The 22,038-nt window shown below is 49.0% G+C and overlaps 2 protein-coding genes across 6 annotated transcripts in view; one reads left to right on the top strand and one right to left on the bottom strand.

Annotated features, from left to right (window-relative positions):
• The window catches only part of SMC1B (structural maintenance of chromosomes 1B), a 47,207-nt gene extending 35,361 nt beyond the window's left edge, over positions 1-11,846 (bottom strand). The window contains 5 exon segments of the mRNA XM_074227291.1: positions 7,455-7,658; positions 8,181-8,293; positions 11,300-11,488; positions 11,666-11,708; positions 11,710-11,846. Coding sequence (XP_074083392.1) covers positions 7,455-7,658; positions 8,181-8,293; positions 11,300-11,488; positions 11,666-11,708; positions 11,710-11,775 — 615 coding nt within the window. The 5' untranslated portion in view covers positions 11,776-11,846.
• A 125-nt stretch (positions 11,847-11,971) lies between these two features.
• RIBC2 (RIB43A domain with coiled-coils 2) lies at positions 11,972-18,260 on the top strand. Of its 5 annotated transcripts, none has more exons than XM_074227294.1 (7): positions 11,972-12,065; positions 12,650-12,731; positions 13,291-13,572; positions 13,949-14,067; positions 14,607-14,789; positions 15,892-16,058; positions 18,101-18,260. In XM_074227294.1, exons 1-7 carry the CDS (start codon positions 11,988-11,990, stop codon positions 18,135-18,137), a joined length of 948 nt encoding a protein of 315 aa, XP_074083395.1. In that variant the 5' UTR covers positions 11,972-11,987; the 3' UTR covers positions 18,138-18,260. The 5 variants fall into 5 exon arrangements, with proteins under 5 accessions (XP_074083395.1, XP_074083393.1, XP_074083394.1 ...); XM_074227292.1 differs by having other exon boundaries at positions 13,291-13,635; XM_074227293.1 differs by having other exon boundaries at positions 13,291-13,635; positions 15,892-16,066.
• Positions 18,261-22,038: the final 3,778 nt, after the last annotated feature.

Genomic DNA, 22,038 nt, shown 5'->3' with positions numbered 1-22,038 from the left:
GACACTGAGGGGATACCATCAATTGGGAAATGACTGAACAAATTGTGATATATGAATGATTGAGTACTATAGTTCTGTGAGATATCCTGAGGGGTGAGACTTCAGAAAGGCCTGGAAAGATTTCCATGAACTGATGCTGAGTGAGGGGAGCAAAATGAGGAGAGCACCATTCAGTAACAGCAACATTGTGTGATGATCAACTGTGATGGTCTTTTTCTTCACAGTTCAGTGATCAAGAACAATTCTAAAAGACTTGTGATGGAAAATGCTATCCACACCCAGAGAAAGAACTATGGAGTCTAAATGTAGACTTTTTTGCTTGGGTTTTGTTTTTTTCATGATTTGCCCCTTTTGTTCTGATTGTTCTTTCTCAACATGATTAATACGGAAACGTGTAACACAACTGTACCCATATAGAACCAACATCAAACTGCTTATTGTCTCAGGGAGGAGGGAGGGGAGGAGAAAAACATGAAACTCAACATTTTATTAAAAAATGAAAATTCTTTACATGTAATTGGGAAAAAATACTATTAAAGACTGTCCAGAAGCGAGAAAACCCTGGAAGAGGGCATAGGGTCCAGATTTAAAGAATGATAACCACATGGTTCACATTGCACAGAACCGTGAGAACCTTGAAGGAGGTGGTATCTGAACTGGGAATAGCTGGAGGTTCAGGATGGGGGGTAAGGCCCACAGACTGCAGCTAAACCACACACTGGGGGTGGCTAGGTGGTGTGGTGGATAGAGCACCGGCCCTGGAGTCAGGAGTACCTGGGTTCAAATCTGACCTCAGACACTTAATAATGACCTAGCCGTGTGGCCTTGGGCAAGTCACTTAACCCCATTTGCCTTGCAAAAATAAAAAAAAGTTAGTTAAACCACACACTGAGCCTTGCATGAGCATGGCAGGTTTCTGAACACCGCCAAGGGCAGCAGGAGGAAAAATGCTGGCTCCATCCAAAGTCTGGACAATCAGAGTAAGAGCTACCACTTCTGAAGCGATTTCAAGTCTCATTTCATCTCATCTCCCTAGCACTTTACAGATGAAGGAATCCAAGCACAGAAATGGCTTGCCCAGGGTCACCCAGTTAGAAGGTGCCTATAGGTAGCAACTTGAAAGTTGCCAGTTCTCCTGAGACCTAGAACTGCTGGGGTCCTTATTCCTCCAAATGAATTCTGCTATTATCATTTCTAGCACTATCATATAACCCATAGGTAAGGACCTGTAAAATCATTAGAAAAATTAAGTAAATTACTTTAGGGAACATTGTTATTTATGAGGCTGATACTGACTCCACCTGTCCGTGACAGATGCCACTTTCCCCCATTATTTAGAATGTTCTTTGTTTCCATACAGAAAGCACCCATGTAGTTCTGGTAAGGCTCTCAGTGGCCTTTGGCTAGTTATTTGGAATGGGGGGATTCAAGGAATGTACAGAAAGGCTGCGCACTCATGTGCATTTCCTCTATCTCTGGCAGCTTTGCCAAATTCATTGTTTTAATTACTTTGTAGTTGACTGTAGGGTCCTTTCAACGCAGACCATCCAATCGCCTGCAAAAACCACAGTCATTTGTTTTCTTTATTCCCGCAGTTTCTTTCCCTCCTTTTACTGCCACAGCAAGCATTTCTAACCCCTAAGGCCTCAGCCCTGATGCCAGCCTTTCTCCATTTCAGAAAAGGTTCTGTTTTTAATCCTGCTGCACAGTGTGTAGAACACTGGGTCTGGAGGCAGGAAGGCTTGAGTTCCAAACAAGCCTCAGATACTTCCTAGTTGTATATCCTGGAAGAAGTCACTTCACCTCTCTTGGCCTGTTTCCTCAACTGTAAAATGACGATAATCCAAGCCCCCCACCTCCCAAGGCTGTGGTGGGGATCCAATAAGATCTTATTTGCAAAGGGCTTAGTATAGAGCTTGACACATAGTAAGCATCATCCAAATGCTAGATATTATCAGTTACTATGATAGGAAAAAAGGTTTATTGATTCTGATGCATTATGGAATTTTTGAATAGGAACAGACATTAGGTTTTTCCAAAAGAATTTGGAATGATTTCAATTCCAAGAATCAGCAATTATTTATTAAATTTATTTATTAAACCATGCCAAATCATCATTTTTGTTAATATGGCATTTGTATTATTTCCTGTACTGAACCAACCCTGACTTCCTGGCATAAATCCAGCTGACTCATAACTTCATAATTTATTTATCTCCATGTTTATTAGGGGGACTGGTCTAGAGTATTATTTCTCTGCTTTGTTCTCCCTGGTTTAGGTCAAGTTTCATAGCATTCAGGAGGGAAGCTTCTGTTTTTGCCAGAACTTCTTGGAAGGGATTGTTCTTGGAATATTTGATGTCATTAATTTGGATATTCCTCGGATGCTGAAGTTTTAAGATCATTTAGGGTTTCTTCAGTTTCTTTCTCAAATAATGAGTTATTTAAACAACCTATTTCTTCTTCTGTGAGTCTAGGTACATTCTATCTTTGTAAGGATTCATTCATTTCATCTAAGGAAACAGATCTGTTGGTGTGTAACTAAAATTATTAAACCATTTCCTTTCCTTTTAATTTGTTGTGAATTTCCCTATTTCAATTTTTATAAGAACTTAGCTTTCCTGTCATTAATCAATTTAGCTCTTTCTTTATTTTGTTAGTTTCCCCCAGAAAAGACCAGTTCCTAGTTTTACTGATCAACTTTTTTCTTCTAAATTTGTTAACAAGTCATTTGATTTTGAGAACTTTTGGTTCTGGGTTTTTGTTTCTTTGTCTTTTCTTGCTCTTGTTATTGAAGGCACTCAGACTTTTCCCCTATGGAGTGCTTCCACTCCAGCCCTGCTATCAGGCTCTCTGATGAATGATGTAGACAGCCCAGAGCACAAAAGGCTTGGGACACTTGTGTGGCATCTGAAATGATGCCAACCTTGAAGAAGGCCTCTATTGCCCTAGAGGATTACAAGATTTATGCCTCAGTTGCTGCATGTGTTTCACAGTTTTATCCATGATTTGGATGGAAATATTGACCATGTACTTCTCCAAGATAGCTGACATATTGGTTAACAGAATTGGGGATCCAGAGATCTCCCAAGCAATGGTCATGGGTCTAATCCAGTAAGAAAACAGAATTACCCATGTGGATCTAGGACAGAAACAGTGATGGCCTGGCCTTTAGCATTTTACATGGACAAGGGAACAAACTGATAATTACTAAAATTGTGTCAGCAGATGTTCCCACATGCAGAGTAGGGAGAACCAATGCAGGTGAACTGGCATCCATCTGCAGGTGGAGGGCTTCAGGGTCTAAGGCAGGGCAGCCAGCGGTATTACTGATGCTTGTCCTTCATTTTCAAAGAAAACCACAGCATCAGGGAGGTGATGCCATGACAAGCACATTAACTACATTTGAGTGAGAGGGTGCTGTGCAAAGTCAGCTGCCTCACTTTTTCCTCCAGAGTCATCTGGGTCTGGTGGCCAAATATGAATCAGGATGATTGAAGGTGGCCCTGGATGTGAGGCAGTCAGGATTAAGTGACTTGCTGAGGTAGCATTCAAACTCCCATCCTCCTGAAGTCAAGGCCAGTGCCTTTTCTACTGTGCCACTTGGGGGGGGGGGGAGGAAGGAAAGGTGCTACTGAGCAGCTGAGGACTATGGGAGAGAGCAAGGGGAAGGGGCACTTGGGACCAGACAGAGGAGTAGGGAGAGTGCCCAGGGATTGGCTGGCCCTGTGGCCACCGTAGGATGGGCTTTGACCCTACAAACCAACAGAACCAAAAAGTGGAATACGAGGATGAGAAGCTGGACAGGCAGGGACTATGGTGGGGAGAGAGAAACAGCAAAGTCAGAACTCAGGACAAGAGCCAGACTCATGGCTAGAGTCTGAGGCTCTGAGTTCAAATCTGAACATCTGGAGTCAGTAGGAGCTGGACTCAGTTCCCATCTCCCACATCTGAGCAAGTCCCTTCTGCCCCAGCTGGGTGAATTCCAAGATCCTGCCAACCCTAGCATCCCCTGTCCATCTGGAAACCCCTTGGAAGGGCAAGGTGCCAGACTGCTCTCACTGGAGCCACACAACCACCCAAAGAGGTGCAAGAACAAGTCTCATTGGACACTGGAGAAAAGTGAAACAGCCAGAGGGCTTCAGGCATGGAAGGTCACAGCAGTGGCCCTTCTCAGATCAATCAAGTGGTTTGACTCCAGGCTTCCCTGCCTGGGATCCAGCCTCTCAGACACTGCTTTGATGGCTGGTCTGCAGGGCAGGGCAGAACAGGACAAGGAGCACAGGAGGCCTACTCAAGAAAGGCAGAGAAGAGCCAAAACAGACAAAGAAAATCAGACCAATCTTCCTAATGAACACAGATAAAGAAATTTTGAATAAAATTTTAGCAGAGATTACAACAAGTTATTACTAGGACAACATATCATGATCAGGCAGGATTTATACCAGGTAGGTGGGAATAGTTCAATATTAGGAAAACAATCAGCATAATAAACCATATCAATGACAAAATAGAAACCACATGATTATCTCAATAGATGTTGAAAAGACCTTAGATAAAATACAGCACCCATTCCTATTAAAACACTAGAGTATAGGCATAAATGGAGCTTTCCTTAAAATGATTACCAATACCTATTTAAAACCAACAGGCATTATATGTATTGGAGATAAACAAGTAGCATTTCCAATAAGATCATGGATGAAACAAGGGTGCCCAATATCACCATTACTATTCAATATTGTATTAGAAATGTTAGCTTTAGCAATAAGAAAAAGAAACTGAAGGAATTACAATAGGTAATGAGGAAACACTCTCACTCTTTGCAGATGATATAATTGTATACTTAGGGAACCCTGGAAAAATCAACTAAAAAAACTACCTGAAAAAATGAACAACTTTAGCAAAGATGTAGGATATAAAATAAACCCACACATATCATCAGCATTTCTATATATGATCAACCAAATCCAATAACAAGAAACAGAAGAGAAATTCCATTTAAAGTAACTGTAGATAACATAAAATACTTGGGAATCTACCTGCTAAGGCAAACCCAGAAACTATATGAACACAATTACTGTGAAATACTTTTCACAGTAATACTTTTCACACAAATAAAGTCTGATCTTAACAACTGGAAAAATGTTAATTGTTCCTGGTTAGGCCGAGCTAATATAATAAAAATGACAATTTGACCTAAATTAAATTACTTATTCAGTGCCATACCAAACAACCAAAAAACTATTTTACAGAGCTAGAAAAATAGTAAAAAAAAAAAATCATCTGGAGTAACAAAAGTTTAAGCATATCAAGGGAATTTATAAAAAAATATGCAAAGAAAGGTGGCCTAGCTGTACCAGATCTAAACCCATATTATAAAGCAGTAGTCATCAAAACTGTTTGGCACTGGCTAAGAAATAGAGTAATGCACCAGTGAATTAGAATAGGTACAAAAGAAACAGTAGTAAATGACTACAGCAATTTATTATTCGATAAACCCAAAGATTCCAGCTTTTAGGATAAGATCTCACTATTTGACAAATATTTCTGGAAAAACTGAAAAATAGTATGCAAAAGCTAGGCATATATCTTATATTAAAATAAGGTTGAAATGGGTTCAAAATTTATACATAAAGGGTGATGTCATAAATCAAATTAAGAGACCCAGAAATAGGCCATCTGTTGGTTCTATGGAGAAGGGAGAAGTTTATTACCAAACAAGTGATAGAAAACATTAAAAATTGCGAAATTAATGATTTTGACTACATTAAATTAAAAAGGGTTGGCACAAACAAAACCAATGCAGTCAAGATTAGAAGGAATTCAGAAAGCTGGGGAAAAAATTTACAGCTAGTGTTTCTGATAAAGGCTTAATTTCTAAATATATATAAAGAGAAACTGAGCAAAATTTATAAGAAGACAAGTCATTCTCCATTTGCTAAATGATCAAAGAAAAACAGGTAATTTTCAGATGAAGAAATTAAAGCTATTTATAGTCATTTGAAAAAAAATTATTGATCAGAGAAATGCAAATTAAAACAACTCTGAGATAAACCTCAAACCTATCATATTGGCTAAGATGACAAAACAGGAAAATGATCAATTTTGAAGGGCATGTGGAAAAACTAGGACACTAATGCATTATTGGTGAAGTTGTGAACTGATCCAATCTTTCTGGAGATCAATTTGGAACTATGCCCAAAGGATGGTCAAACTGCAGAGCCCTTTATCCAGCAAAACCATTACTAAGCCTGTATCCCAAAGAGATCATAAACAGGGGAAAAGTCCCCTATGTACAAAATTATTTATAGCAGCTCTTTTTGTAGTGTCAAAGAATTGGAAATTGATATGGATGCCTATTGTGAATGATTGAACACTTATGGTACATGAATGTTTGCAGTACTACTGTTCTGTGAGAAATCATGAACGGGTGACCTACAGAAAAGTCTGGAGAAACTTGCATGAACTGAGGCTGAGTGAGGTGAGCAGAACCAGGAGGCCATTGCTCAACTCAGGTGGAGGCAGCTCCTTTCAGCAGTTCAGAGATCAAGGACAACCCTGAAGACCTGCTATAACTTCATCCAGAGGGGAAAAAAACTGAAGCCTGAGTGCAGAGCAAGGCCTCTAGGTTTACTTTTTAAAATTTTCTGTATGTTTTTTCTTTCTTTCTCATGTTTCCCCCTAGTTCTAATTCCTCTTTTACAACATGACTAATATGTTAAATATGATTGTACATGTCCAACTTTTACCAGACTGGTTGCTACCAGGGGGAGGGGGAAGAGAAGGGAAGATAGTAAAAAATGTTGAATTCATAAACTTGCAAATGGATAAATACTGAAAAACTACCTTTACCTGCAATTGGAAAACAATTAAAATGAAAATTAAAAATTTTTTTTTGAAAAAAGAGAGAAAGGCAGATTTTGGCTTGACTCAGAGAGTCTTCAGACCGAGGGCTCCTTCTTGCCCCAGAGATGCTGTGGAGGTCCTTTCTACTCTGGCCCAGAGATGACCTCTGAAAGGCCTTCCCATCAAAAGATGCCATGATTTTTAAGGCTGACAAGGGACAGGAAGAGATGCTTGAAGACCTGCATGGGATCATGGAGATGAGGGGGTAGAGAGTGTCCAGGAGGTGGCAGTGGGATGCCACCAACAACACAAGGAGGCCTAAGGCAATCATGAGACAACTCAGGAGGCTTCAGCCAGAGGTCACAAAATTAACACATAATGGGAGAGCCACTCTGCCAGGCTGTATGTCTGCTGATTAGTTCCTGTGGCAAACAAGACAAGTGGGGGAAAGGGTCTTCCTGAAGGAGGGACAGTACATCTGTGCACTCTCTCCCTAAGTACCTCCCAGACAGAAGGTCCATTCTGGGTACCTTCCTTCTGCACCAACTCCTCTGATTCACAAGGAGTTCACAGAACCAACACAAACAGCCAAGTCTGGGCACTCACCTCTTCCTTCTCCAATTTTGCTTGTTTGCGTTCAGCAGCCACATTTTTTTTCTTATTGAAATTAAACTGGGCATCCTCTTCAGCTTTCTGTACCCTTTTCTTCTTTTTCTCATATTCCTCAATAAGCTCCTTTGAATTGCTAATTTCTTCAAAAAACTGAGTTCTTTCTTTGGGTTTTTTCATTGAAATGGATTCTACAGTACCCTGAAACAAAATGAGACATCTCAGATAGTCGGCCCATGGCAGTGAAATGCCTACTGGTGCCAGGTTCATGCTAAGCAGGAGAAACACACAAAAAAGGCCAAAACAAGGTCCCTGCCCCCTTGGAATCACAGATTAACTGGGGGGGGGCAGATATACAAGTAATGGGATACAGGGCTGATGGAGGGGCCCTTAAGAGGCTGTAGCTGAGGCAAATGGAGAAAAGGGGGTCCTCTGCAGAGTCCCCAAGGAAGCCAGTGTCCCTAACCATGTCCACACTTTTGTCTGGGTGCTCCCCCCGGGAATATTCACCTCACCAAGCATTATCCTCTGGTGCACCTCTGGAAAAGAGGGGCACAGTCTCTTCGCCTCTTTGAGGTCATGCCTGGTGGTCACAGACCCAATGTTCCATTTTAATTTAGTCTGTTTCTTAATCACATTTATTTGTTCACTCTACAGGGTGTTTTCCTGATTTTGTTGGTTATTTTTTCAAACTGAGCATCAATTATACCTTAGCTAATTTACCTGAAAAACCAGGCAGTTCCTGGCTTTGACAATGATGCCAATTTTTTCCAACTCTATTACATAAGCAGAACGACTGACAGGATGATCATTAAAAAGAAATTCTGATGACCCTCCTAGAAGAAATAAAGACTGAGTTACAAGCAATGAAAACTAAGTATTAGTTATGATCAGTCCCTTAAGTATTATAGGTTTCTATAAAGTCATTTGTGTTTATGAACACCAAGGTGGCCAGATAACTGGTCAGTTACTGGAATGACCAATCACCACACTCAAAATATTTTCTAATTGACCAAATCTTCTAAATGTCTTTTGAGATTCATTATTTGAACCAGGTTGAAAAATGAGGTCAATCACACCTTTTGTGGTGGCAAAGAATTAGAAATCGAGGAGATACCCATCAGTTGGGGAATGGCTGAACAAGTTGTGGTGTTTGAATGTGATGGAATATTATTGCTCTATTATAAAAAGGAGCAGGTAGATTTCAGAAAAACTTAAATGAACTGAGGCTGAATGAAGTGAGCAGAACCAGAATCCTGCAATATTGTGAGACGATCGACTATGATGTATTTCTCTCTTCTCAGCAATAGAAATTAAGGATAATTCTAAAAGAACAGCAATAGAAAATGCCATCCACATGCAGGGAAAGAAGTATGGTGTATGAATGCAGATCAAAGCAGACTATTTTCACTTTTTTTGATTTGTTTTTGTTTTATCCATCTTGTGGTTTTTCTTTTTGTTCTGATTCTTCTTTCATAATGTAACTAATATGGAAACATGTGCAACATGGGGTTAAGTGGTTTCCCCAAGGCCACACAGTTAGGTAATTATTAAGTGTCTGAGCCGAATTTGAACTCAGGTACTCCTGACTCCAGGGCCGGTGCTCTATCCACTTCGCCATCTAGTCGCCCCTAACTTGATTGTTTATGTATAATCTATTTCAGATTACTTGCTATCCTAGAGTGGGGGGAAGGGAGAAAACTTTATAAAAATGAATATTAAAATCATCCTTACTTATAATTGGGAAAATAAATTAAAAAAGAAAAATGAGGCTTAGACATGGCCGTCACACAAAGAGAAGAGATAGCCAAATCTGTTATGTGTAGTAGCAGAAGACAGGGATGCTTGGGGAAAGATTGTTAAGTCAGCTTTGGGTGCCCTGGGAAGGTGGGGTGGCCAAATAACAGAAGGGGAAGGAGGAAGGATTCACAAAGAGTAAAGCTTTTGTGGGGATGAGGAAGCTGGCTCTGGAACCTGAAGTACCCTGCACTGTCCTTAGAATGAGGAGGCTGATAGAAACAATGCAAAGACTAACAGACTGCCTTCTGTGGGGTGGGGTGGGGGGAAAGGGAAGCAAGATTAGGGGAAAATTGTAAAATTCAAAATAAATAAAATCTTTCTTTAAAAAAAATGAGGGGGTGGCTAGGTGGTGCAGTGGATAAAGCACCGGCCCTGGAGTCAGGAGTACCTGGGTTCAAATCCGGTCTCAGACACTTATTACCTAGCTGTGTGACCTTGGGCAAGCCACTTAACCCCATTGCCTTGCAAAAACCTAAAAAAAAATATGAGGAGGTTGATTCCCTAGTCTTGTTTAAACCTTTGCAGCTGAGCCCTATTGTCAAGCATAAGGCCACTATGAAAAATGCCACAAAAAAGATTACTCAGTAAAGACTATGCAAAAGATGCTCCTGCTGCAAGGATGCAGAGATTGACCTGTTGCATCCAAACAGGAGATGAGAAGCTGGACAGATATAGCACCTCCCAAGGTAGGGGGGGAGGAGGAGGGCAGGCACTTTGCCCTACCTCATCAGAATGGAATGTGTGCTTGGAGACTCCATGGGTGACTTTTCACCATTCTCAGCAAGGCACAGGGAATATGGATGAAGAGGTAGATTGAGGTACTATCATCTCTGGACATCAAGTTAGTTGATCAGTCAACAGACATAAAGTCTGTGCTAAGTACAGGCAGCATAGCATCTATGGGACAAGTGACCATCAGACATGCAGGGACCACCACTCATCTTTACCCATCCTATGACTTGGCAGTGACTGATTCTACCAGCTAGAGGACAACAAAATCCCTTCCCAGAACAACTCATTTAAGATGAAAAAGCCAGAACCAGACTGAGTCAAGAGCCTGTAACAACTCAGGAATCTTGAGAGAGCCCCACTATGAGTCCATTAGCTACTGTGACAGATGAGACAAGTGGGGAGAGGGTCTTTCCACCCTCCAGGAGGGATAGTTTTTCTGGGGAGAAAAGCTCTTTGATGAATGTGTGGAAGCACCAGATATGTGCCTGTCATTTTATAGTGAGACCACAATGAAAGAGTTCCTGCTCTGGGGACCCTGACCTAGGACCCATCCAACTGCAACCATGGACTTGTATCAGGAAAAGCAAACTGAGGACAAAGGCAGGGGGAGGAGAGGGAGGAAGGAGATGGGAATGGAGAAGGGGGAGGGAGAAGGATGAAGCCCAAGAAGTAGAAAAGAAGGGGAAGGGGGGGAAGTGAAGGGAGGAAGAAAGGAGGGAAAAGAGAGGAAAGAGAAAGGGGTGAAGCAGGAGAAAATGGGGAAGAGGAGAAGTTGGAGGAGAGACAATAGAAGAATAGGAGAAGGAGGAGGGGCAGAGAGAAAAAAGAAGAGGAGGGAAGGAGGGAGGGGGAGATGGGGAAGAGGAGGAAAGGAGGGGGAGGGGAAAAAAGAGGAAAGGAAGGGGAGGGGAGGAGGAAGAAGGGCGGGGGAGGGGGGGAGGGGAGGGCGGGGGAGGGGGAGGGCGGGGGAGGGGGGGGGAGGGGAGGGCGGGGGAGGGAAGGGGGCAGGGCGGGGGGGAGGAGGCAGGGCGGGGGAGGGCGGGGGGGAGGAGGCAGGGCGGGGGAGGAGGGGGAGGGCGGGGGGGGGGGGGGAGGAGGCAGGGGAGGAGGGGAGGCAGGGCGGGGAGGAGGGCGGGGGAGGGGGGGGGGGGGGGGGAGGAGGCAGGGCGGGGGAGGGCGGGGGGGGGGGAGGAGGCAGGGCGGGGGGGGGGAGGGCAGGAGGGCGGGGGGGGGGGGGGGGGAGGGGAGGAGGAGGCGGCAGGGCGGGGGAGGGGCGGCGGCAGGGCGGGGGGGGGGGGGCGGCGGCCCACCCCGGATGACGCGGCGGAAGCTGCTCTCGCCGCCGTCCTCCTCCACGTACACGGCCTCCACGCTGGCGCCGGCCGCCACGGGCCTGCCCACGTGCGCGCCGTGCACCAGCTCCTGCAGGCTCTTGACGCGCAGGTTGCCCGTCCTCTCGCCCATGACGAAGCTCAGCGCGTCCATCACGTTCGACTTGCCTGGGGGGGGGGGTGTGACGTCACCGGCGGGGCTCTCGGGGTCCCGCCCGGCCCGCGCCCCCACCCCCCCCCGCGTGACCGGCTGCCCCTGGGCGTCCCCGTCCTCGGCCCCCCGCGCCCGCGCCCGGGCCGCCCCCTCCTCCCCGGGCTTCCCCGAGCCGCTTCCCCGGGCCGCACCGGAGCCGTTGGGGCCGATGATGCAGGTGAAGCCGCGGAAGGGGGCCGAGGACCTGGCGGCCGCGCCACGACTTGAAATTCTCCACGAGCAGCCGGTCGAGGCGGCCCATGGCGGCGCGGGGGCGGGAGCGGCGCCCCGGACGCGTCGAGTCCGCAAGATGGCGGCGGAAGCGCGGGTGGGGAAAACGCGGGAAGGAGGCCGCCCGAACTCTCGCGAGATCGCCGCGAGGCCCCGTGCGCGTGCGCGGAGCCAGGGGGCGTTGTCATGGGAACGCAGGCGCGTCCTCCTCCCGGCCCCTCCCTCCCGGCACCCCCGCCCGCCATGGAGGCCTCGGCACAAGGCAGCGCCCCGGAGGGGCCGCGGAGCCGCTGGTTGAACCCCCGGGAGCGGATGATCGGGGTGAGGGCGGGCCCGGGGCAGGGGGAGACCGGCAGGAGGGCCAGGAGGAGCGGGCGCTTTGCTCCAGAGCCCCCCCGCTTTCCTGGGAGGGCAAGGCTCAGCCCGCTCTGCCGCTGCCCGGCTCGGTCCCGTTGTGACAACCGGAGCGGTGCCAGCGGTGCCAGCCTGGCACGCCCCCGCTGGAGCGCTGCCTCCCCCGGCCGGACCTCCTCGAGGGGTCCGGACCGAGCCAGCCTGCCTCCCGCCTCCCGTGGGCGTCCGGGCTTTTGGAAGGACTCGGGGGGCATCCCTGACGGGTTGGCAGTGTCATTGCTCCCTGTCCCTGCTGCACCCCCAAAACGTGGATTTGGGAGGCGCATGAGGATTCCTAGGAGGAGCCAGGGTCTCCGAGTCAGCAAGAAGGTTGCTTTGAGGCTGGAGCTCGGGGCCGCCACCCACGTGGGTGCCCCCCGGGACCTCAGTTGCGAGGCACGGGTGGCACGGCCTGCACGAAGCTTGTGAAAAGCAAACTGGGGAGCTTTGCTGGGAGCCCCGCTGACCAGGTGGAGCCTGGCACCTTGAACTTGACGATCGTCTTCCAACAGGGCGACTACAATGCCTGGACCGCTCAGGTTCATGATAGAAAGATTCAAGAAGCCACCCAGAGAGGAAAGCACGAGACCTTTGGTGAGTCCCTCTAGACCTGCAGAAAGACCACTTGGGGCCCTTTCCCAGCTGATTCTGGGAAGGCTTCTTAAAGCCTCTTGTTCTTGCACCCCATCTTTCTGGATCTCTTCCTTCCCCACACTTCCTGGGGTCCCCCTTCCTTCCAAGAGTCTCTCCACTCCTCAGCCCCCACAGCCATCTCTTTCAGAGCCTCAGAGAGGAACCCCAGAGGGGCCCCGAGGCTCCAGAGAGGTCCGCAGAGGCCTACCCAAACTTTCACACCCAAGAAAACTGAAGCTAGAGAGGTTGAGAGCCTTTGCCCAGCAGTTTTCAATGTCACATTGCTTTCAACCAGAACTCATTCCTTTGAAAGAGCTCTCCCCCTCCCCAAGCTCTAGAGGTACCTTGGCAGAGGTGGTATCTTCTTTCTGCTCTCTCTTCTGCTTAGGAGACCTTGTGGAGGGGTCACTTCTCCATCTGCCTTGCCTGCAGGACCCCCCCCCCCCAGGATCTCTCCTTAGATTCTCTGCCCCTGCCACCCCTTGCCCTGAGCCCCTGGGATGCCCTATGCCCTGCCTAGGAGCGGAGATGAGGCAGAATGACCGCATTGCCTGCCTCTTGGAAGAGCGGGAGCGCAGGGACAGGCGCAGCCTCCAGGAAGCCCTCACTGAGTTCCGGCAGACCTTCCAGAAACCTGAGGATGGCCGGGAGTTTGACCTCTCCGACCCGCTGGCCCTCAGGAAGGACGTTCCGGCCTGGGTATCTGACCAGGAAGTCTTGAACACTGTCTCTGGGCTGCAGAACTTCATGGGGGAGGATCTGAATGTTGTGGAGAGGAAGCGAGCACAACAGGAGCAGAACCGCGAGTGGCTTCTGGAGCAGCAGAGGTCCCAGAATCATGCTCTGGCCAACCTCAAGCTGGCGGGTAGGATGTGTTCTCTGGGCCTGGGTTCAAGTCCTGCCCTGGCCAGCCCCCATGGAGCGGGGGACGTGCTTAAAGGAGGGCAGAGACACCGCTGGCTTGGGGGGTTATGGGGGTCTCCCACAGGATCCCTCAGTTCTCATTTAGCCTCCCATTCTTAGTTTTTTTCAGAGTCTAGGCTTCCTCTGGCAAGTCAGGGCAATGCTCTGGGGGATTCTTTCCAGTGGTCACCCCCTCCACGGGACAGAAAACAGGGCAGAAATCCCCACCCTCTTTGCCTCCCAGAGTGGCTCCCAGGGCTGTTTCTTTCCCTCAGAGGATACCTTCACAGAGACCAGGCTGGAATTTGACCAGACTGCCATGAACCTTCAGAAGCTAGAACTCGACACCAGGCGTGCGATGTGCACAGCCGTGAAGGATTTCAACAAAAATCAGGTGAGCTGACCTCTGGGCTTGGGGCAGGGCCCCCAGGATTTGCTGTGTATCACAGGGGTGACTGGACACCATCCCTCCTCCTTTCCACTTCTCCGGCCTCCCCAACCTAGCAGCGATTGTGTTCCTCGGGCCAAGACTCCAAGGACCCCACACTCCACCAGCATCTCTGCCAACCCCACTGCCATCTGTATCCCCACTCTTAAGGACAATGAACTTCTCTCTGCTACTGCACTAGCTCCCTCGCCAGGGTCTTAAAGAACAGAGGAAACAGAGGCTGATTTTGTGCCCCCAGAAGGAAGTCACTTGGGGCAGGAGAGGAAGCAGAGAGCTTGGAGGTCCAGCCCTTGGGGGAAGCAATCAAAAAGTGCACTTTTAGGGGGAGTGGAGGAAAAAAGCATAAATGACCCCAGCTCTCCAGATGAAGAAAACCCAGTCACAGACATGGAGCCCTAGTATCTGTGAGGGGCAAAGCTGGGCCCAGGAACCCCATGGCCTCCCCCTGGCCACGGCTGAGGCCACCTGGCTGTTGGGTCTTTCAGATACTGGAAGTAGTTGAAAGGAAACAGCTGGAGCGCAGACAAGAAGAGGAAGACAACATGGTGGAGATCTCCAACATCATGCAGAGTGACTTCCTTAGGCCCCACAGGGTGCTCCTGCTCAAATGGAAGGAACACCTGGAGGAGGCTCAACAGTTTCAGAAGCAGCAGATGCACCAGAAGCAGGTGAGCCACCTTATTCCTCCCCTTCCTCCTCTCTCTTTCCTGGCCCTGGAGTCCCAGAGGAAGCTCTTGCCTCGGTGGGACTGAGTAGGAGAATGAGCTTCTACTTTCCCCGTTTCATCTCCTGGAGCCCAGTGAGGGGTCAGGGGTGCAGATCAGGAATCTGAGGCTATTGAGGAGACTGACAACCCCCTCTCCTCCCTCCAGCCATCAGAAAGTGCTCTAAGGCCACCGGACTCCAACCTTTCCCCACCTCTGCCCACTCCCACAGCCCCCATGCCAACTTCATCATCCCAGTCCCACCCTCCTGGTGGAGGTGATCATTGCATCTAACCAGCTTGATGCAGCTATCCTCGGTTTTCTGTAGAATATTCTTCCTTTGACATAACCTATTTAAATAAAATGTTGCATTTCGGTATGGTCACAAGAGCCAAAGGAAAGAGGCTCTGTCAGAAACTGGATTCTTTCTGAGGCCCAGTTGCCTTTTCCTCCTCCTCCAGATCCTTCAGCTACACTCAGAGCTGTCTTGCCACCAGTCTCAGCTTTCTTTGGCCTTCCCGCCCTCTCTGCCTTTCAAAGGGGCTTCTTCTTCCTCCTCTTCTTCCTCATCCAGGTCATCTTTCATCCCCTGCTGAAAAAGGTTCTTGGGTAGAAATATGGCTGTGGAGACTGCTTCATTGCTTGCAAAGTCACATTCAGACTCCTTTTCTTAACATACCCGTGACCCTCAGCATCACACTATGACCTTTCTGGCCTCATCCTTTATTTGTGCCCATTCATTCTTTACATCAACCCCAAACCTGAATTTTCTCTGTTCCTCGCTGCTGGGATCATTCCAAAAGTTAAAGAACCCTTTGAAATGGCAGCCCAGCCTTTAAAACACTACCCAGGGTAGCTCTTGGGGACTACCCAGCAGTCTTCCCTTCAAGAAAGAAGGTATGGGGAGAGGCAGGGAAGTTGGAGAAGGGGTCAGTGAGGGGAGAAGAGCCGGGAGGTTGGCAGATACAGACCACTGTCCAGCCCTGCTTCCTGGGTCATCCATCCTTGTCCAAGGGGTGCCAGATGTCTGGGATAAGATGGCCCCAGCTCTCCTAGTTTTCTGCAGAGGCTGCAAGAAGAGGAGAAACAACAGGACTTTGATTGGGACCGGCAGCGAATCCAGGCAGCCAGAGCCAACATTCTGTTTGAGAGGCAGCAGCGGCGACTCCACCGGGAGCTCCGCCGGAACATGGATAATGAGAACCTGAACCTGGCACAGAAGCATAAAAGCCTGTGAGCAGGCAAGAGGGAAGCTATCATAGTGTGGAGAGGGGGAGAGGGGGGAAATCATCTAGAGACACATATGTGCAGTCATTCCATCCAGCCATCCTGTCCATCCGTCTATCCTATCTATCCATCCATCTATCCATCTATTCATCCATCCATCCATGCATCCATTCATCCATTCTGTCTATCTATCCCATCTACCTGTCCACACCATCCATCCATCCATCCATCTTATCAGTACCTGCTTGGCAGGGAAGGGAGGGGGAAATAGTGGATGAAGTGCCCCAGAGACCTGATTTCAGAAGTGGAGGCCAAGTCATTGCTCTCTGAGTTCAAGTTTCTTTATCTGTAAAACAGGACACTTATGCTTTCCTTTTTAGTTCGTGGGTTGTTCATAAGCACATTTAAATGTCTGGAGATGAATCAAAAAAAAAAGCAGCTTTTGTCCTCAAAGGTTTTACAGTCTAATGGTGGAGGAAAGAAAGAGGAAAGAAACTCCTCTGATATTTCTCATATGGTTTAGGGCCACCTGACTCTTCAGGCTGGTAAGAAAAGACTGATACTTTGGTTCAAAAAAATGAACTGCACCAAGACAAGATGGAAAAGGAGGAGGACAAGGGTAGACCTAAAGAGAGAAAAATATTTGGGATATAAGTCAGCAGTGTTATGACTTGCCTCCCCTCCCCTTTCTCCCCCAAGAAGCTCATGTGACTTTGGACTGTGGTAAGACAGGCAGAGGGACCTAGAAGGAGGAAGGAATAGTCCCAAGGACCTTTGCTCTGACCAGATGTCATCTGGAAAACCGGGTTTGATTCTGGCCACCTCATGGTAGACAAGACCCTTGACAGATGAGTTCTCCCAGAGGCTGGTGAAATGCCTGGAGCCCCAGGGATATGGACATCAGGGGGAGAGGAGTTGTAATCACTGCCTTCAGAGACCCTCAAACTCTATGCCCGTGGGACCATGGCCTTCAGGACAATCAGGATTGGGGTGGGGTTGAATTTATGATACTACTCTAAGATTCTATGACCACAGTTCAAAATTCCAAAGCTCTCATCTCCTGGAAAAAAATTCCACTGTGGGGATCTCGATTCCAGAGCAGGGAGGGCCCTTCCAGGGGAGAGATGAAGATGCCCTGGGCTAAGGGGAAAGCCACCTTCTGCTTGGCCTGAAAGGAGTTGTTGCAGGGGAGCCATTCTTTGCAGTCAAGGCACCTACCCACTGTTGGGAGCAAAGGGCACAGCTGCCGCGGCTGTTGTACAGCATCCCTGGAAGCTTCCCAGAGAGACACAGGATGACTTGGGGTACAGGTCATAGTCAGGGAAGGGAACTTGGGGTGTTTGACCATGAAATGATGGCAAAGGAAAGCCATTATAATGGAATATTTTAAAAGAACTAAGCTTTGAGCTTCCAGGCCTTGTGATAACTGGTCTCCAGAGTCTCTGTGAGCTTTAACAATTCCTGTTCTAGCTTGAAGGTCTCTCCCAGCTTTAACATTGAAATATTCCATTATTACTGTATATTTTTTTGTTTTTGTTTTTGCAAAGCAATGGGGGTTAAGTGACCTGCCCAAGGTCACACAGCTAGGTTATTAAGTGTCTGTGATCAAATTTGAACTCGAGTCCTCTGATTCCAGGGCTGGTGCTTTATCCACTGTGCCACTTAGCTGCCATCATTTTTTTTAACTCAGTGATAAAGTGGCCTCTGTACACATCATGGGAACCTAAAAGAATAATTTAAAGACAAACTAAGAGACATCTGAGTGAATGATCATGATCATTTTAAATCCGATGTTAGTGTTTTAATTTAACAACATCCCAAAGTCGGTTCCCCAGTCCGCCGTTTTGGGATGTAAAGCTACCCTTTCCACTGCAGGGATTTTGCTAATTAGATTGGTCTCCAAGGAGAGTGGAATCTCATTAAAAGACTGAAGGATCCCCATATCTTTTAGATACCCCCCTTTAGTGTTTTGTCTGTTTGTTTCCTCTGCCCTCTTCAGATAACCCAACCTGGATTTTTGCCCATGGGCTTGGTTTGTTTTATTCTAGGCAAGATTATCTCAAGGAACAAGCAAGTCTACACTAATTATATGACTGAACAATATTCCACACAATTTAATATGACTAGTAAATAAGGAGAAGACATAGCCACTGATTTTCTGGATGTCTTGGGAGAACTTATTTTTTTCATTAAAGAAAAAAACAAAGCCACCACTTTTCCTTTGGTTATGGCTCTCCAGGCAGGGCTTGTAAGGGACCAAGGTTGGGGTCTGGGAGTGTCTTTCCTCAAAACCTCACAGTGCAGGAGCCCTGAAGCCTCCTCTTCCTCCAACTGCAGGAAATTCCTTATCCTAGTGGCAGGAACTCCTTCTACCTCCAAATTGCTAGGTGGGGGGACATGGGAAATGCTAGTCGATGAACAGACGCACAATGGTATTAATAGAAAACATAGGTTCTAGTGCATAGAACCCTAAACTAGGAGGCAGGAAAGCTGGATACTAATCTCAGCTTTGCCAGTGATTTACTCTGAGACTCCCTCCTAGCTCTGACACCCCTTGTTCTGATCACTCCCCCTCTCTACCTCAGCTACTTATGTCTTCTCTTTCATGGGGTACTCTTGAAAGTTGACTGAGATAGGTGAATAAGAGGATCCCAGACCCAGCTATCAAGCTGAAAGGAACCCAGAGGTGATCTTCTCCCACCCCTCATTTTGTGGGCCCAGGGACAGGTAAGGCCTTGCTCTGGGTCACAGAAATAGGGATTGGAAGCCAGGTTCAATGCAGAACACCTGACTAGCAGCAAGCTCCATGGAGGTCAGGAGCCACAGGGTTCAGAGGGAGCCCATCTGTAGGCCTGGGCAAGGGCAAACCCACCCTGGCCTGGTCACTTGCCATGGCCCCTAAGTGACCTTGACCTGGGAAGTTCCCTGACCAGAGCCACCCCTGTCATGGGGAGCAGGAGTGGGAGGTAGATGGAAGTCCTGGGGTCCAGCATTCCCACTGTCTCCTAAGAGCTTCCTAATGGGACAAACTTCCAATTCTTAAGGCCTGAGGTCACCCAGGACTCTGCCCAGTGGTGTTCTCACCCTTGGCAAGGCCCCAGAAATAGTCTGTGTTGGAAGCGACTTTCCAGACATGGGGCAGCCCAGGCTCTTGTTTATCTTTCAAATGGAGCTATACGGCGCCTCCCGGCCAACCAGCTTCTCTGTGGGAAGGGGTCCTCCTTCAGCCTGGCTTCATTTTTCACCTGGGGAAACTGAGCACCACAGGCTGGTGAGGTTGTCCTTGGTGGGAATTGAAACCCAGGCCTCTGATTTATTGAAAGCCCCAGACTCCTCCTGGGTACCTCCCTGTCTTTATCTCCATGTTTCAGAGTAGGAAATTAGTGGGGTTCAGCGATTTGCTCAAGGTTTCATGAGCAGACTGATATTTGGGGAGCCAGAAGGAGACCCCCCAATCTCTTCTCAGAATGTTGGCATCTCAGGTAGTCTGGACATGGGGCCATGCCAAGGATGGGAAAAGGCCATGAGCAGGAGGCAGACGAAATCCCTAGCCCTCGGAATTGTGCCCCCTCCTCCTCCTGGGAGCACCTGTTGGCACAGAATGTTGGAGGAGACCCCAGGAGCCTGGGGGTTCAGCCTGCCCACCACAAAATCTGAGAGCTGTTTGTCTCTGCTGGTAGACTGGACCGACAGCGACGTTGCTCAGAGCAGGAGCTGGCCTGTACTGCCTATTCTCCAAAGGACAAAATGGGAGATGACAAACCAGGGTCAGGTTTGCCTCCATCCAGAAGCCCTGGGTTCAAATCTTGAGTCAGTTGTTGCTCAGTAGGAGTTCTACCAAAGTTTAGTTGGAATCAGTTCGGAGCTTCCAGCTGACCCTCTGGCCTGCTCCCTGAGCCGGCTGACTGCCTCGACTGGCTGGGCTCCAGCGCACCCTGGGCCTTGGGAGTGGGCTCTCAGCCGGGTTCTGCAAATGTCCCTGATGGCTCTTGAGAGCTGGTGGCCTCCAGAATTCAACAATTATGGTCTGTGAATGGGGATGGGGGGTACGAACTGCTGCCATCCTAGGGGTCTCCCTGGTATTGGGAAGATGAATTTGAACCTTGTCATTGATGCTTCCCAGGTGACTGACCCTGGGCAAGTCCCTCGACCACCCTCAGCCTGTTTCCTCATCTGTAATCCCTTGCCTTCAAGGTCCTCTAAGAATGTGCAGGAGCAGCACTGCCCCCCCCCCAACTTTGAGGTCCAAAGAGTTCTTGAGAGAGAAATGGGGGCTCCCGGGAGCCTCCCAGCTGATGGGCAGTCTGGCGCATCCAACCTGCTCAGAGGAGCCTTCAGGTTTACAGAGGGCTGTGAGGGTCCTTGGAGTCCACTCCCCTTGTTTTACAGATGAAGAGACTGAGGCAAATAGGTGACTTACCCAGGGTCACACAGCTGACCAGTACTGTGCCCATTTTACAGATGGAGTAAGTAAGGCAGAGGCGGGGAGCTGCTTCAGGTATAGATTTCTTCATAGGGTTGTATCCCCTGGGCCATGGCCAGAGAAGGAGGGCTGATCTCATTTCTTTATCTTGCACATAGTAGGTGCTTAATACATGTGGATGGTGAGGGGCTTCTGAGGGCACAGAGAAACTTCTTAGGGCTTGACTCTACTCCGTCCTATGGCTCCAAAGGAAGGGGAGCTGGACCCTGAGCTCTGCCCCCCTCTGTGCCGCCTTCTGGGACAGGAAAATCCTGGGTTCCAGTGCTGCCTCAGACACTTCCCATCAGCACGACCTTGGGGAGGGCCCCCTGGCATGTGCCACATGTGGACATCATGTGGCCGTGAGCGGTGAGGGGCGGGCTGCCGGCTCTTCAGCCATAGCCCATTCTGGTCATGGGGGGCTTGGAGGTGGGTGGGAGGGTGGGTATACTTCCAATAATTCATTCCCTTTGGGCGGCTGGTGTGGAGCCAGGAGGCAGGATGGGAGTTTTCAAAGGGATCTGAGGGCTGCTTCCCAACGCTCACCCTGGCTGGGTGGGACCCCCAACTTGGACAGGCTCCCACACCAGATGGTCCATCGCAGCTGCTTTCAGGGGCAGAGGAGGGCTGCAGGCAGCTGAGGGGGAAGGGCCCAGCCCGTGTGCTGTAGCTCGGGACTTGGAAGCACCCTCCGGAGACTGGCCATTGTGGCCAGCAAGGGAGGCCAGAACTTGTCAGTGGCCCGCCCTCACCACACCAAGCAGACTGGCTCAGGCCCCCTTCCCTTATCCCTCCTTTCTGAGGGGGTGGGAGGGCCTCGGGCAGAGAACATAGAATGTCACCTAGAACGTGAGAGCTAAGGCGGTCTCCCTGCTTGCAGGCCTCTGCAGGGGCCAGCCCCTCCGCCCACCCCCTTTGCCTGGCCGGAGATGCTTTTAGCAGCAGCTGATCCAGCCTAGGGGAGAAGCTTGGGTAATGGGAACCAAATGTTGTCTGTGGCCTGCCGAGCCCCGACCTGAGCTCATGCTCTCACCGTCGGTCACCCGGGGCTGGGACCCCGGGCTTTCCCCACAAGGACGGCATGCCGGAGGGTAGGCAGAGGTTGGAAGAGCCCTGGGCCCGGGGGGGGGGCTCCCCAGAGAGGCTCGAGGATAAGGCCCCTGTAGGGAAAGACAGCCACACAGCCCAGGAAGATGCCATATGCTGGGAGTTACGGGCCCTCAGAACCGGGGAGGGCAGGGTGGGGTGGGGGCCTCAGGACTGAGAGGGCCCCTAGAACAGGAGGGCAGGGTGGGGGTCACAGTGATGGATGACACCAAAGTCTTCAGTGTCTGGCCCGAGACTTCCTAGCCCCTAGCAATAGCTGCCTTAGAATTTGGGGTTCCTCCTGACGGGGCTATCTCTAACCATGGAAACCGCCCCGCATGGGAAGGAATCCCAGGGCTCGATGGAGGTGAGCAGGATGGGAGAAGGGGCTTCTTCTAAAGCTTGGGGTATTTCAAGGTCCTGCAATGGAAGGAGTCA

This window comes from Macrotis lagotis, chromosome 2, assembly GCF_037893015.1.
Source record: "Macrotis lagotis isolate mMagLag1 chromosome 2, bilby.v1.9.chrom.fasta, whole genome shotgun sequence".
In the NCBI taxonomy this organism is placed as follows: domain Eukaryota; kingdom Metazoa; phylum Chordata; class Mammalia; order Peramelemorphia; family Peramelidae; genus Macrotis; species Macrotis lagotis.
This window is presented reverse-complemented; position numbering and strand designations above follow the sequence as displayed.

Coding starts and splice junctions, on each gene's coding strand:
- RIBC2 (XM_074227292.1), top strand. CDS start 11,988: ATGGAGGCCTCGGCACAAGGCAGCGCCCCGGAGGGGCCGCGGAGCCGC. Junction 12,066..12,649: donor CCCGGGAGCGGATGATCGGG/GTGAGGGCGGGC, acceptor GTCTTCCAACAG/GGCGACTACAATGCCTGGAC. Junction 13,636..13,948: donor GGCCAACCTCAAGCTGGCGG/GTAGGATGTGTT, acceptor TCTTTCCCTCAG/AGGATACCTTCACAGAGACC.